Source organism: Vanellus vanellus, assembly GCF_965231255.1.
Source record: "Vanellus vanellus genome assembly, chromosome: 4".
NCBI lineage: Eukaryota > Metazoa > Chordata > Aves > Charadriiformes > Charadriidae > Vanellus > Vanellus vanellus.
This window is the reverse complement of record NC_138909.1, coordinates 27,988,698-28,005,847: the sequence shown is the minus strand read 5'-3', so window position 1 is coordinate 28,005,847 and position 17,150 is coordinate 27,988,698. Positions and strand designations below refer to the sequence as shown.

At 36.8% G+C, this 17,150-nt stretch overlaps 1 protein-coding gene across 1 annotated transcript in view; it reads right to left on the bottom strand.

The window, feature by feature from the left end:
- Positions 1-17,150, bottom strand: part of TBCK (TBC1 domain containing kinase) — a 111,599-nt gene that overhangs the window by 65,785 nt on the left and 28,664 nt on the right. Inside the window, exons 4-15 of the mRNA XM_082482760.1 lie at positions 14,566-14,680; positions 12,945-13,018; positions 11,725-11,866; positions 10,410-10,470; positions 8,634-8,695; positions 7,845-7,906; positions 6,984-7,132; positions 5,882-6,020; positions 4,349-4,448; positions 2,325-2,374; positions 1,828-1,957; positions 872-970 (exon numbers count right to left, since the gene is read on the bottom strand). Of these exons, the coding sequence (XP_082338886.1) occupies positions 872-970; positions 1,828-1,957; positions 2,325-2,374; positions 4,349-4,448; positions 5,882-6,020; positions 6,984-7,132; positions 7,845-7,906; positions 8,634-8,695; positions 10,410-10,470; positions 11,725-11,866; positions 12,945-13,018; positions 14,566-14,680 (1,183 nt within the window). The remainder of the gene's footprint in view (positions 1-871; positions 971-1,827; positions 1,958-2,324; positions 2,375-4,348; positions 4,449-5,881; positions 6,021-6,983; positions 7,133-7,844; positions 7,907-8,633; positions 8,696-10,409; positions 10,471-11,724; positions 11,867-12,944; positions 13,019-14,565; positions 14,681-17,150) is intronic.

Sequence of the window (17,150 nt, the reverse complement as noted above, 5' to 3'; positions counted from 1 at the left end):
TATTGATATTACCAGTACATGGTACTCTTACGTAGCCTGTCCTTGCACAAATCCCAAGACAGGCATGCTAACAAGTCATTCTTAATGTTATGGGACAGGGGAACACTACTCGCATTGTACAGATGGTAAGCTGATGAAGCACAAGAACTGACTCTTCTCTCAACACCCAGGCTACAACCCTGACTAGCAGCTGTTCTTCACCTTTACAGCTTTATTTTGGTTATATTGTATAGCACACAGCAGATTATGCCCAAAGCTAAATATCCTAAATAACCTGGGATGTGTTATTTATAAGAAACTCTTTGCTGCGCTACTGCAGATTGTAAGCAGAGTAGATGCAAAAGCTGGGCAGTCAAGCAATCTCTGTGAAGAGTCCTCATTTCTGGGACATTCCTTTCCAATCCTTTGTCCAAAAGGGTTGCATTTAATTTATTTATTCTCCAGTCTTTGAAGGAAGTGCATTGATTGGCAGGTGAGAAAAATACATTTGATTTGTGTCATCCTGTTGCTGACTGGACCAGAGGGATTCTAACTGCATTTGTCAAGAATATTAAAAATAAAAAACAAACAAACAAACTGTTAGCTACCAATTGTATTTAAACATTCTGTATGGATAGTATTTTTCCATCCCATAATAAAAATTAAAGGCAATTAAGTTTACATACATTCTCTGAAATCAAATAATAATAGACACAAGAAGCAAGGTTGTCTGAGCATTGTCTTTGTTCATACAATTTCATGACTAATTTTGTTTGAAATTCCAGTGATTCTACCTGCTAAATCTTCGAATCCATTCCAGCTTCCCTGTCAATCCCATTCCTTCCCCAGTCAATACCGGAACTTCTGCCAATGCTCTCCCCATTACCCTTACCTCAACACCCAACAGAGCAGCCCAGGTTATGCCTCTCAGAAGAGGAGGGATGTCAACCCTGGCTTCTTTCCAGATTTGGTTTCTCTTATATGGGTAGGCCTTCAAAGAGAAGAGATTAAGAGCAAAAAAGGGTTACCATGTAACTGAAACAATTCAAACCCCAATCCTGGGTCAGTCTTTGCCCTAAAGGACAAACGCTGTCAGCTTGAACAGTGAATGCAAGTTTTAGAACAAGAAAGTTTCATCCCTAACTGGAAGGTATGGACAGAGGACTACTGATTGATGTTAAAATACCCACTCCTCATACATGTTTTGATGTGCTTTGGTATATACTAAATATATAAATTTACTAATCCAAACTTTTAATAAAAGTTTTTTCTTCATTGCATATTTCTTTTCATACTATGTATCCAACTTTGTATTATTAAACATTTCTAGTTTATACCTTCCTAAGTACTGCACTTGATGATGCGCATCAGCTCTCCTTTTTAAGCAAGAATCCATCTCTGCATATATGTAAATTAGGGACTGCTATTTTCCCCCCTCAGAACAAAACCAGTATTTCTAACATAGCACTGCTACAGTAAAGACTGGTACTGTTTAAGTACCTTACTACTTGGAAATGCAGAAATGTTACAGGCATATCTATACCTGTAATAGGTTAGTCTGTTATGAAATAAAGGATGTAGAAGTACTTTCTTCAGTAATAACAGGTATTAGCAGCAGCTCTATTTTCATGTGCATACTTTAAAATCTACTTTTATATGCACCGCTACTAAAAAGACCTATTTCTCATATTTTTATTTTCACTCTTCTTATATTTCTGTAGGGTTTTCTTCTCCCTTTCCCACTCTGGTCTCTTGTATCTCTGCCTCCTTTTTCAATTAATTGGTCCTTTAAAAATCCTCTAATTAACAGACCAAGTCCAATTATCCAGCATCAGAACGATTCCATACCTTCAACAGCCTGTCAAACAGGACAATCCTATTTAGCTGGTACTCCGTGTCCCTCTCTCGGATGATCAGAGGAAGACTAGCAGCTGCAGACAGCTCATTACTACTATTTGAATGAGGTAAAGTTGACTGGCTGGAAAAAGAGTTACAACAGTAGTAGTGAACAGCAAGAAACACAAATTACTGTGGAAACAAATAAAAGTGATGTATTTCTGAGTCAGAAACAAGTATAAATGGATAATTTCGAAATATTCAGCATGAACAATTGATTTCCAGAACAGAGAAACAGGCTAGGATCCAGTTTGGTATCAGGGCTTGAAGTCCACCAGTGCAGAGGGCTTATCTGCCCTCATTGACTCTAAGAGCCAAACCAGGACATGTTAGGTTTGCTTTTGGAAGCCAGTTGTGTCTAGCTGTGCAGTGTGCTGCTCAAAACTAGTAACTCAAAATTCAGCCCCTTATATACGTACAAACTTACACACACACACACACACACTTACTCATCTTCAAGCAATGGATAAAATGCTTCCCCACCAACATCTTTCAGTCTCTGAAATTAAGAATAAAAATAATTTTGTTATCAGACTGCTGCTCAGAATTCAAGTGGAAATATTTAGTGGAATATACAAACTACTAATTAGCAATTAATTTGCTAAATTTAGTAGCTTGCCTTGAGACCTAAGCATTAGCTCAGTCCTCCATCAGCAAAGAAACATATAGCCTTTAATGCTAAAACCTTTTGCTAATACAGGCTTTTTGAGTTGATGGGAATTCTTCCACCTGAAGACAAAACTCGTCTCCTTCATAAACCTATTTTCACACAAAAAGTAGTTTCTATGGGCCATGGATTAATAGATCAACAGTATTACATAGTTCTTTTTCTTTTCCTCGGTTTTACACATGGAATTCCTATATAAGAAGCTGCAAAGCAACCGCACAACTTGGTTCTATGTTTTTAATCAGTTCAAGAGTTATGCAAATTGGAGTTCTTTTTAGTAGCAGCATCTGAGAGCTGCACAGGAACACAGACACTCTGGAAAGGTGACAGACAAGCATGCCTGGACTTTTGCCTGAAGTTTTCAGACATCTTGGGCGCATCGTGATTAATGTTTAATATCATCCTCCCTGGAGTACTCTGTTTTTCAGTTCGATCCCTAACTTAAAGGCATACGGCACACAGCCTGTTCCTCCTGGGACTGACAGAACGGTTCATTCTCAGTTCATTCAGTACTGATTCTCTTTTGATTATAGGCATCATGCTCTGCTCTATGAACAACGTTTGAAGAATTGCGTAAGTTCAAAAATTTATTTCATCTAACACTGCAAGGTTCAGGCTTGTGCTTTCCCCAAAATGAAACTTCAGTATATACTGATTTGCTGTGGTACTTATAGAAGTAGGCAGCAATATCCAAAATTGCAGATTAAATAGTTTAAAAATAGCCTTAAAAGCTGCCCTTTTGTAGGCACAGCAGTAGGAGCTGCAGTGCATACTACCTTTAAAACAGCTGTTGCATATTCTTAACCTCTCCCCCACCCTCAAACCCCACCAACCAAGCAAACAAAACAACCCAGTTCTTTTCTTTTGTCTGTTTTCATGCATTTGTGTGAAGTAATGCAGAGTTCTACTGAAGAAATACATTTACATAGTATTTGCAACATTGCCCCCCAAATTAAGATAATGGTGGCAGAGATCAAGACTTCAGGAGTCACCTTCCTTTCTGTATTAACTCCTGTAATCACAAGGAAAGGGTGTTTTTATAGACTGTGACAGACCTGCATTTGCTACTACAAAAAGCAAACTGCAAATAGCGCAGCATAAATTTCTAATTCTCTAGCAATAAAGCTCTACATGTGCAAAGACGTGAACAATTAAAACATTTCAGTGACATACGCAGTAAATCTTGTAACTGATCATTACTTCATAACTTATGAGTTGTCATATGTTGATTTTTCCACTGAAGATGGAAGAAAACTGCATTACTGCATTTTGGCAAAATGCTTTGAAGTGATATTTTGAACTAGTTGTTTAATAGCTATATATTCCAAGGATTAGTAATTAACTACTGGAAACTTTAAGTATCCAACTTTAAGTATAGAGCCTTTAAGGAGCTGCAACTGAATTGAGTTGATCTTTCTTTTGAATCTTGTGAGCCACCTACAGACAGGAATTAAAGAATGCAAAAAGAAACTCACTGTCTAATTAGTTTAGCAATCATGGAGAATATCAGGTACTACAGAACTGTTTTGGGCTACACCAGAACAAAGCAGGTAACAAAAATAAGGAAAGGGAGGGACACAGGAAGGGGACGAAGGGACAGAAGATAAATCAAATTTAGTAAGCTTTTGCAGACAAAGCAATTTAATAGCATAAATCAGAATCCGATCAGATGCCAAGAAGTGTTCTCTTGGCATCAACAACACTGTCATTTGTATGAATAGCAATAGGAGCTGCTGTTCCATATTCCCTTTAAACAAATGTTTCTGCAGTGAAGACATAAGAACAAGTGCACAGTATTCTTCTTACATTTCGGAGCTGGCACAGAGACAAAGTCACAGTTGTGTCATCTAGGAGGGAACTTCTATCTCGTCCTTGCCCAAAGCTCTCACCATCTTCTAATAAAAAGCTTCAAATGGGAGAAAAAAAAAAAAATCAGGTCATTTTATAACATAAGATTTGAGTTATAAAAAAATAGAAAATTCTTACATCAATGAGTTTCCTCTTTAAAACAAAATACTAGCTCTTAGAAGTATACTGTATTGACTGCATGGCATGAAACCTGCTATCAAGGGAATGTACAATCACCTTAAATTATTCAAACAGCTTTTGCTGTAAAAAGGCACATTTCAGGTTTTCCGTAACTTTGGTTTATACACAAAGGAAGAGTAATGAGATACTGGATTAATATTCACTTTTATTCTCTGGCCTGGCAGAGACCAGGACTGCCATTTATTGTGAAAAGCAAAACCAAAACATTATTGTCAAATGAAAGCCATTTCCCAATATGACAAAAAACAAGCAAAAGTCTGACCCAGATCTTTTCTGTTGTAGTCCATCTAAGGATACAAATGCATCCACGAAAGGGTATACACATGTTGTCTATTTGGTGATATTTTTAAAACAGGCAACATAAAATTGATTTCCAGAAATTAAGATGACATTCTCAGTATCACTTAGAAGATGGAGTTACATTGCATTTTTTAAATTAACACCTTATCTTCAAGGCAGATAGCATGACAAAAAATGTTTTCCCCTCATAATTCAAATGCACATGCATTCACCTATGGGTACAGAAATAGGCAGTCCCTTGAAATTTCACACTAATTTTGCCTCCAAAATATCATTTAAAACCTAGCTCCATTTTTTTTTTTTCTTAGGATATTGGATTTTGGCTGTATACTGACTTCATGTGTTTTTAAAACCCAGAATCAGCAAATTGATCTATGTGGACATATAATTATGCTTACTAAGATTAGATTGTAGGATTAAAACATGAATACACTACATAGAATTGCAACATGCGCAGCAGTAAGATAAAAGAGGTAAAACTAAAATACTATTATAGAATTGTAAGTCATAAATATTTTTTAAAAAAAGTAATCAGCTGATCTGGTGAATAATTGGGTTGGCCATTCAGCACTCCTGCTCTGTGAAAGGGAATTCAGAATGTGAGAACTTGCTACAGAACATATTCAATTAAATGACAATTACAAATATGCTGTTTAAGCACAGCGAGACATTTTTCCTAAAACTTAACGCTATTGGAAAGTGTTCTAAATTTAGGGACTTCCAGTTTAGTATTTTGACTTCACCTACATTTCTTCAAATTTCAGAAAGCAATATGAAGTGCAGGTAGGTGCCAGATATAAGGCATTCAAATAATGTCTTAAATTGGGTAAGAGAGGAAGTGACATTTTTTCCTGCTGTTCAAGAATGTGATTTTCAGTATTTTTCACACATAGAGGTCTTGAAACTAAAAACCCAGCCAAAACGTTCTCTCAGAATCACTGGCCTTCTCCATCCCTCCTCCTTTCCCTTAAAGTGCTTCTCCTTCCTTACTTGGGAAGCGTGCAGACAGGTGGCTTTGATCGAATGATTTCCTTGTTGACAAGTTCTTTCTCCAAGTCTCCTCCAGCCAAACACCAGAGATAATAAACCTCTTCAATTGATCTTTCTGCTAGGTAATCACTATCTTCATCTATTAGAAGAAACCACATAAAAACGAGTTGCAGCTTTTTAGGCAGTTTGTATTTCTTCCTACCACTCTAAACACATATTGTTGAAAAAAAAAAAAAATTATTATGCTTGAAAGGTCCTAGACTTTGAAGTTAGAGGAAAAGTGATCTTCCCATTGCAAGTGCCCTTTAGGAAGATTTAAAAAAAGAGCAGATGAGCAGTAGTCAGAAAAAAACAAGTATTTCTGCTGTGTGCCTTGGTGCCAGAAAAATACATTTATCTGATTGGTTCTATTAAGTGTGGACTTTTGCTTCCTGTGTGTCTTTTAAAAACAAAACAAAACAAAACCAAACAAAAAAAACAACCACCAAACACTATTTTGTATCTTCCCCTCACATACCATTCGCATACTAACAACTTCTAAAACCTCAGTCCCCAGAAATCATATAATATTATTTTCTAAACATGTAGAAATCTGTAAGTTCATCAGTAAAAGTCAATGAGGACGTAAAAGTGGCAACACTTTCAGCATACTGTAGTTTTAAACTTAGAAACATCATCTTTTATTCTAGAATGTGATCTCTTTCATAGTGATTTAGTTTTCCAGTACTCCCCAAAATCATGTCATCCACCAGATTTTAATTACTAATTCACAACACAGTTCAGTGAAAAATACTACCTTGTACACCCACATGTCCAAATTCTAAAGGCAAAAGATGAAATTGATATTCCAAGCTGGCTTTGAATACTAGCGATAACTATTTATTTCCTGAGGTTGAAGCACAAAATCAAGATGCCCTCCTTTACCTTGCAGACATCCATCAAAACGCATTTGCCCATATCTCTGCCCATTAAACAATTTATTACAATAATGTAGTATTGTAGCATTTAATAGTTACTCTTCAACAAAGTATTCAAAGAAAATGTGATAAAATTTTGTTTTCCTTCCCCCTCCAATGATATTTATCCCACTACCTGCTTTTACCTTTACATAATTGACTTATGTCTTCAGGAAGCGTTAAATTAGCACACCTTGGAGAAGATGAGAACAGACCAACAGGTTTGTGGAAGGGAGGATATACTGAGGATACTTCACTGAACAAATTGTCATGCAGCAATTCCTCTGGAGTTGGCCTTGAGTTAAGAAAAGAGAATAAAATACTAAGAGTAAAGTGCTTCCAAAAAGGTTACATTTCAGTAAGAGATGTCCCCAGTAATGAATATTAGCAAGTTATTTTAAATTATATTGGATTTCAGAAATTTTAATAGCAAAAAATGTCTAGCAATTTTGTTCAATTCATGATGCATAACACACCATGTCTCTTCACTGCCCAAGTTCAGCACTCACCTTCATTAAATATACATAGCAACTATTTTATTAATTCCTCTAAGCAGAGATTGAAAAATGCAAATGTGAAGCCTTGAATAAAGAACAAAAGCATAACTCAGTTTTCAGAAGAAAGTTGTGGTGGACTGACATAATGAAGAAGTATTTTGAAAGAAGAGATTTGAAGAAAGCAGCCCTAATTCTGGCTACTGAACTATAGTAACCGCCACCAACTTCCAGACACGAAACCAGTAAAAGCTGTGAACTTAGAACTACAAATACCTGAACAGTTTTCCCCCAAAACATTCAGATTCAATCTCAATGTTTTGCATACTTGATTTCCACCACCCCACCACCCCTCGCCCCCAATTCTTTTCCTTCAAACATTAAAAAGCAAATAACCCAAGAATTTCTTAAAGGTAGCACAAATCATCGGTATTCCAAAAACAGTTCCGCAACAGGTCTTGTAATCTCATAGCATCCCAGCAGAGTTTACTGACGTTTGGACTGAATACTTGCCTCTTAGAAGGTTGGAATGTAAGGCATTTCTTCAGTAGAGCTATGACATTTTCAGAAAGGTCCTGGAACATAAGAAAAGTATGGAAGAAGTCTGTTTATTACTATCTTAATTCAGGAAGCCACTTAGCTCATACTTAACTTTTAACATACAGGCTACTCCTTTGAGGGCAATAAGATTTCACACCTACACATACGAGGTTTGCTGTGTTAGACCAAAATGCTGGGGAAGTAATTCTTCTCATCCCCCCACCCCAGCATTTACTTTGGGGAAAAAAAAAGTCTGAAAATTTGCAATGTATGCAGCTTTTTATCTTTTAATTTAGATACTCTACCCAGCTTGAAACAATGCAGTACCTGGGAACTCCCTTCTGATAACAGTCAAAATCCTTTTACATGATGTCTCAAAATATACAAACAGTAAAATTCAGTGATTAATTTTGGGGATCAGGATGAGTTGAAATGTATAAACCTACACTATCAGAATATGTAACGTGCACCAGATAGAAGACTAAATTTCTAAAAGAAAAATACTTAACCCCCAACACTCTAAAGAAAATTTGTAACTTAAACTAGCCAGAGAGCATTAACAGTAATTTTAGGAAAAACCGAATATTACCAGTACTGGCTATTTGAAAGGATCTTAGATGTGTAGTTTTGAGTTCAAAATTTTTCCTCATACTGCAATATTAAGTGATCAAATAAGTTAAAAAAATATATGTGAAATACTCTGCAACAATAATAAAATGTTTTGGATGACACAGCATGTAGGAGCAAACTAGTTCCACAAACCTTAATAATATCAAGGCAACCATGTTCTTCAGCCAATACAGTTACAATATCATCTACACAGCCTTTGAAAAACAAACAGAACAATAAAAAATTAAAGACTAAGAAACAAGTGATATCAATTGAACAGGATATCAGCTAAAACCCCACCCCAATAAATAGCACTTAACTTTTTACAGACATTGCCATATCACCTGAAAGTGAATTCTCAAAATTAGAAATGAAAATTATTATCACCTAAGCAGACCGAAAACTAAAACCTAAGTAAGTTATGTAGCCCATCTAATTTAACAGCGAAAATCTTTTCGCAGGCTTAGGAAATCCAAAATGCCAGTGTCTGCCATATAAATTAAAACAGTTTTTCCACTTACAAAAAAAAAATATCCCTGAGAGAACCCGCATATAGAAGCTCAAAGTAATTTTCATTTTGTTGCGACTTGCAGATAATTCTAGCAGTATTTTATAACTTGTTCTCAACACATTATTGAGAAACTAATTCCCAAGTCAGGATGTGGAATGTTCTTCAGTGAATAAAGGCTACCAATAACTTGCATTCAACTTGAGGGGGACTGAAATGCTTCAGGAAGCTTTGTTAACGAATCACATACCAAAACAGTCAGACTATCAGCAGCCAAGCACTAATTGCTGAATGAGAAAGATGTTTCTACTGACAGTAACTAACTTTAACAGTATCACTTTTTGTTCTGGATAATAACAACTTCCTGATAAAACTTCAAATCGCAAATTCATGTCCTTCCCTTCCCCATGGTTTACACAAAGACCCCACAAGAAATCAAGTTTTAAACCTCACAAACAGTCCCACTTCCAGACTCATTTATATTAAGCAAAAATTCTACCTCTACACTATTGTTTTATAGTTTCCAGGTAAAGCCAGAAACAAAAGCCTGGATCCAGGGCAACTAAGATGATTAAGGGCTTGGAGCATCTCCCTTATGAGGAAAGGCTGAGAGAGCTGGGACTCTTTAGCCTGGAGAAGAGAAGGCTGAGGGGAGACCTTATTATGGCGTACAAGTATCTAAAGGGTGGGTTGAAGGAGGATGGAGCCAGGCTCTTTTCATTGGTTCCAAGTGACAGGACGAGGGGCAATGGGCACAAGTTAGAACACGGGAAGTTCCGTTCAAATACACGGAAAAACTTCTTTACGGTGAGGGTGACAGAGCACTGGAACAGGCTGCCCAGGGAGGTTGTGGAGTCCCCTTCTCTGGAGATTTTCAAGACCCGCCTGGATGCAGTCCTGAGTAATGTGCTCTGGGCAATCCTGCTTTAGCAGGGGAGTTGGACTAGAGGTCCCTTCCAATTCTGAAGTTCCGTGATTCCGTGATCCAGCTTCTCAGCCCTCTTTTTATTTTCTGTCTTCCTATTTGACTCCTGCTTCTCCCTGCTTGGGATTTGGTATACAAGCACCGCTAGCGCGGGGACAGTTTTCTTTAGTGTCATACAATTCCTAACTCATTTCAGAAACCTCCTGCAACACAAAACAACAAATAACCATCAAAATGACAACCTTTGAGTGTGTTTTTTTATAGTTTGCCATTACTCTAACATATTCATAGTTCTTCCACAAACTTATTCTTTGTGGTACCTACCTCTGTACCTTCTCTAGACAAGCAACCATGCTTCAAATGCGTATTTAATCCTGGAAATGAAAGCTGACAAAGGTAAAGTGCCTTACGTCTGAGCATCACAAGCTGACTAACCTGTAAAGTTCTAATTATAGAGCTGTTTGGAAACTTAAAAGATTGATGTTGTGCTACTTACCTAACATAATTATAAATTTCAATCTTTCTGCTATCTCCAAACTCTGGAATAATTTTCTCCCCTAAACGAATAACAAAATCAAATCAACAGTTGAATACTACCACATAAGAATATTTAGATAGCATACACACCCATCTATATACAAAGACAGTGAAAAAAGTTTCTACACATGAATTTTAGATTTAGGAAAACTGTTAGAACAGAAAACATTGTTTACTCCAACTATAGCAGAAACTGTTTCATGCCTAAAAAAAACACCATATCATTTATAACTTCTCTTAACTGGAACAAATGCAAAACCAAATAAAATATGCAAAACAAAGCCCCAAGCTGCCTTAGCAAACCTACAGGTTTATTATTAATTCACTGACACGCTTTCAAAAGACTGTTTTTTTCAATATAAGCATGAACAACGGTAATTAATTACAAAACATGGCAATCATCATAGCTTGCATTATTGCAGAGTGCTTTTGAAAAGTCATCTGAAAAATCCCTTTAAAGGTGTTTCAAAAGATATCATTATTGCATTTTTAAGAAAATGTACTTATTCAAAGGAATAAATAATGATCTATGAACACTATGCAAATTTACAGAAGAGCAGAATATGTAAAAGACTATTTCCAATGTCCTGATCTAATCAGTATATAAAACAAGTTCTTGACCATGCAATTGTCTGACAATTCAGTGATCTTATATAATAAGGCTTAATATCGATACTGAGGTGTTTGCTAGATCATGCCTCCCTACAGAACGTCACTGTCTTTGAATGAAAGAAGTTCAGTTTAACATATACAAGTAGTAAAGATTATGTGGTCATAATTTATTTCAACTTCTAGAGTCAAATAAGCATTTTCCAAATAAACCCTTAACTACGTACAGAAGCTCTTTAAATTCTGGCAATAAGGCAGATTCTCCTTTCTCTTCCTCTCTGTGAAACTTTCTTAGTTTCTCATCCTTTCCAAGGAGAATGAAGGCATAACAGTAATGGTTATTTAACACTTAAAAAGCACAATTAAAACAAAAAAATTATGTAGAGAGACTTCTTGACTCAGAAGCTATTCCTTGCTGAGAATTTGATCGTGCATTCACATCATTGTGGCTTAACAGGGAGCTGCCCTTCATGGTTAGTTCATACACTCATAGCCAAGCCAATATGCACCCTAGTACTTGAACCACCAAAAATCCTATCCACGTAGGAATGCTAACATTTTCTTGGGTGATGGGCAAAGTGTCATTAACCCCATACTGAAGAGCAATCAAGTTAATGTTAGTGTTCCCCAAGATTCACAATCAAAAGAATTATCCTCTTACATACCATGCAAAGCTCAAATAATATTATACCAAGAGACCACAGGTCTGATTTAGGGCCAGAAGGCAGAGGCTTCTCACACTGAGTATAATCACTTGGTTTGGCTATTCCCTGTGCAACTACTTCAGGTGCCAGATATGATGGGTACCTAGAAAGATGCAGCAACATTAAGTAATATCCCGTCTGTTGAAAAAACTTACGTTTCAGTTACAGTAATCAATTTTGCATTCTGAATTCATAGCAATGTAGATTGTTATTTTATTCAGTCAAAATCTACACATTGCAGCAAAGTTTCACTCCAGTTGCAAAATACATAGTGCCTACTACAGAAAAGGTCAAGTCTTAATCACTAGCTCTGTCTTTTCGTGAGAGGAAATAACAGCAGCTTTCAAAATAGTATGTCTACATAACTCAAAGAAAACATATACTGAGGTTCAGCATCAGTACATTAAATAAATGTCTCCCAGACCTATATTTGGGGGTGGTGGCAGTATTCCCCTCCATTGACAGTGTCCCCATCAAATAACTTTTGAATTTGTAAAAAAAAATAACAAAAGGTGTTGAGGACGTATTCTACCTGCTACTAGATCATTTTAAAAGGACATTATCGCTTTGTCTGTCAACAATTAATTATAAAACTTAAAAAATAATCTGAAATCACCTTTTGAAGGGAAACATCATTACTTCTTTTGGGCAAGTCTTTAAGAATCAGCTCAGTGTATCAATTGTAAACAACATGACACCTCAAAACAACAAAAAGCGGCAAGGAAACACTGCAACAAAGCATGCCACTTTGGCTAGACAAAATCACTTGAAAATAAATCACAAAATGATAAAGAGACAAGAGGCCTACAGTAGTGTGCAATATTGAAGCACTGATTGTGCTTTTTCCTAAATATGAAATTAGACTGTACCCCCAGAATCTGAGTAACAGGGAACTACTTGCATTTGAAGGCAAATCTAGGCAATAAGGACTGACATCCCATAGTTACAGTAACATGCTTGCACGGCACCATTTCACCAATTTCACTTAGTCAGGTGATAACCTCTTCAGTGACATTATCAGAAGCTTTTGTGTAAGGGGAGTATGCAAGAGATATGAATGAGACCAGCAACCTATAACCTGTGCGTACAACACATTTTTGAAGATGATTCCTAAAAACATAAATATATTTTCTGAAAAAATACATCCCTGATATATTTGTATTGTGTAGCTACATCCTTACCCTATAGGGAAATCAACATCAACACCTTGAGCAGTCATATGGTAGAGTCCAAATTTCGCCAACTTCACATGTCCCTGACAAGGAAAAAATAAATTATCAAGAGCAGCAGAATCTGTCATTGGAAGAATCTGTGTTTAGTTAAAAAAAAAACAAAAAACAAAAACCACAAACAAACAACTACAAGTTGCAGTAGGTGTCAGAAAACAGATACCTATAAAAAGTCACCCTCTTACATTTCTGTCTCATCTATTACAAAGAATTCCACTGCAAGTTAATAAGGTGCTTATTTCTAATGCTTTTGCTTTCCAAGAGCATTAAGCAATCACCTTGTTTGGAACAAACAAGAAAATCAGAACTTTGTAAGTTGCAGTATATTTTCAGTAAATTAAAAATGCTTAAATACTTTATGGAATATTTTTCCTATTTGAAAATTGCTCAAAATCCTATTTGAATTGTAGGACTTCCTAAGCATCACTACTATTCCCTCACCTTTTCCATTTACATAGCCTTGCTCCTCCAGTCCTTCCCATCGACTCATTACTATCTTACCCTCCTTAACTGTATCAACACATATTTCAAACAAACAAGTTTTCCAGGTGCTTACTTTTATTATGTGGAGGCAGAAAGTTAACACCAAAACAAACAAACAAAATATGCGTAGAAGTTAAACAGAGGTATTGTTTCTGCTGGATTTTGAATTATACTCAGCCAGCCTGCAGATGGTGCAAAAGTGAAGGCTATTCCGAGCCAGCTACTCCAAGTGCAGGGAAAAAATTTAGAAGTTTACGGTCTGATGGCACCCTTTGTTACTCATCGATTTTAGGACTATCTTAAAATCCTAAAGTACTTCTGCTTGTTGGAGCATTATTATGATTTTTATTTGTTTACCAGTATATAAAATAGAGTGTTCCTTCCTCTTTTCTTTCTGCCTTCCAAGCAGAGGATCTAGCTATTCTATCTAAACTGAGTAAGTAGGAGAAGAGAGGGGTTATGCAGACAGGCTTAGCTGTCAGTTCAGATGAAGCGACTGCCCTGAGTACAACTGTAGCTATTAATTTCTCTCAGCTTTTATGAACAGAACCTGTATTCAACGCTGCCGACTCAATAGTCTGTGATGACAGTATTGACACGTACTGGAATTGTAATAATTTAACATGAACAAAGAAATACGTTGATACCTTACAAGTTAAGTATCAGATCACCATGAAACACAGGAAATATTATTAACAGCTAATTAGCCAGAATAAGTATTTTCCTATTCAGACAGCTAGGAAGGTCTTTTAACTAATTACAATGATGACAAGAAGACTTATGTTACCATCTTAAGGAGAAAAGGGTGAAAAAAGCGGTATGCGATAGAAGACAATGGGAAAAGAGAAAAATGAAATCTGAAATACATTTGCAATTTAGGAAATGGGGGAAAACTATAGTTTAAAAAAACAAAACAAAACCAAAAAAACCCCACACCACAAAACCAACACCTTTCCAGATATGCAATTTTTCCCCATCAAAAGGACTGTGACTGCCCAGTCTCCATATATGACATAGCATGCTATTTGTTGGCTGCAAGAGGAAAAAACAAAAACCAAACAAAACCATAGATCTATTCCTGTAGCTGTACCTTTCGATCCAGAAGAATATTGCAAGGGGAGAGTGCTCGGTGGACCATTCCATGTTTATTCATATATTGCAATCCTTGCAAAACCTCATATGCTATGCATAAGATCCTTGAACAACTGCAAAATAATAATAAAAAAAAGATAAAGAACATGTTGTACTGAATATTTCCTTTTTTAATTTGTACAAATGTAGTGTCCCACAGCTATTCCAAACACAAGCGAGACATTTACAACTCCAGAACAGCTTAAGGGATCAACACTGAATATGGTAGGATAAGTTCAGTGCCATACACAACTCCTCAATATCCCACAACTAGGTTTCTACACCCTGAACTGGTCCTTAAAAAACAACAGAAAAATGCGACAAATTATAAAGTATTCTCTGTGATAGAAACTATCAGCCTATCAGCTATATCCCAACCTTTCTTTATTTTCATTTGTTCTTTTTAAGTCTGCTATTGATGTTCACTGAAAAGTTTAACTTCACAAAAGTTTTTGAAATTCAGATGTTAGCCGAAGCCTATCTAGAAGATAGTGTAGAGGCACAGCTAGATCACACCTATAGTCTTTGGTCCTCTCCACATCCAAACCAAGAAACAAACAAACGGGTGGAAAACATTTTGTTTTACAACCTTTGAAGCATCAACATTACCATCTTTGGAACAAAACAATGAAGCTTGCCATCCAAGCCAATTTGACATAACTATGTATTTTGACAAAAGTTACCATTTACTATTAAAACTGATAGCCCTAACGAGGAGTTTCTGTGAACAAGTGAACAGGAATTCGTACAAAGACCACCAGTATTAGGCTTCCAAACCATGCCCAAAATAAGAATAAAAAAGCATAGATTAATGCCACCCAGAGAGATTCCTTTTAACTTTTTACCTGCCTCATTTCCTGCCCATTCCCCCTCACAATAAATTTCAGGTCTGTTTGGCAACTTTATCTCTGAAGACACTGGTTTACAAAGTGTCCAGAAAACAAAGCATATCTGCTTATAAAGGCCTAACTTTACATCCCCGATTTTTTTTATTTCTTTGTTAAAGAATAAAATCCAATAGCATTCTGGACAAGGCTCCCCACTTTCTATTGCTTGTTAAAAATCTGTGCAACAGCAAATTGAGGGAGAGCATTACAGACTGGCGAGAGTGACAAGCCAACTAGCTGACTAAACACCAAAATTAATGTCATTATTAAAGCTTTATTAGCTACTATTCATACTTGATGGAATGCCAAAACTTTGTCACAAAAGTAAATGGCTAAATTTTGACAAAAGCCACAATTCCAACAAATTCTAAGACTAGGGCAACACAGAAATACTGAAAAAAGCTGTTCTAATAATAGTCTAAGGGCAACATTAAGTTACCTTGCATCAAGCTATTCTCTAGAGTCTAAGCTTTTTCCAAGGAGAGCTCTGTACTACTTTGCACTACTTGTGAATATACACTTTTAACTTAAATTTTAAGCGCAAAGGTAATCCGTTCTAACATATGTCCCCACTGCTGTATCTTAGATCACAGCATTTGGAAGGAATTCTCAAGGTCTCAGCAATCCAACCAAAACCACATGGCTAATAACCACAAAAACAAAACAAAACCCCACAACCATCTCGCTCCTCCCTCCCTGGCACTTCTTCCTCGTCCCTCCCACCCCCAAGCTATAGAATACACCACAGCATCAGACACCACGAGCTGCGCAGCGTTTCCTCCCAGTCATTCTTGGGCAGACACACAACTGTGGTAAAAAGTGTGCCCGACAAGCCTTCAGCCTCCCTCTATAGCTTTTTGCCCTCAACACAAATATTAACCAGAACGGTTGCGAACAGAATCCTCTCTCTCACTTTTTGCAGAGCTTTACAAACAAGACATGAAAAATAAATGATGGACAATTCACGTTTCCAGTAAGGAAACACTTACATGTGAACCCGTAGTACATCGTGAGGTATTTTAGCCTAAAAAGCGTCTCTTTGTATTAAAAATAAAAGTAAATGTAGACTGCAATTTTGTGGGCATTGAGCCCGAGGAGTGCAGCGTGCTGTGGTGGCACTAGGGGGCCTCAGCCACCCATTTATTCGCCCCGTTCTTCTGCAAGTCATGAAAATAGAAGCCGCGCAAAGGCCTGGAAATACTGCTTTTGGATTCTTTGCTCTTTAAGATAAATCCTCCATGGCGTTCCAACGACCAGCAACACACGAATGATAAGTATGTTTCATTGCACATTAGTTCGAAGAAGCTTAGCTGAAAAGTAAAATTACTGAAAAGAAAATTGGTTCTGTTTCACCTCAAAGCGGGACACACCGAATTCTCAGTGTTCTTAAGCTCCTGATGGCACCCTGCTGGGCAGAAGCGTTCAGCCAAGCACCTCACCCTCAGGCTGAAGCACGTACACCACTTCCCCAGGAGAGAGGGAACTCTATAACAAGGTCTTCACAGCGCTGTTGCACATTATCTAGTTCTTACTTCATTTATTAGGGAGAACACACTGATTGTGGTTATTACCCATGAGATTTGTGTTTAATTGCAAAGGGTGTGACAACAACACTTGTCACTGTTCTCAAGCGCAAGAGATGTCTCTGCTTTGAAAT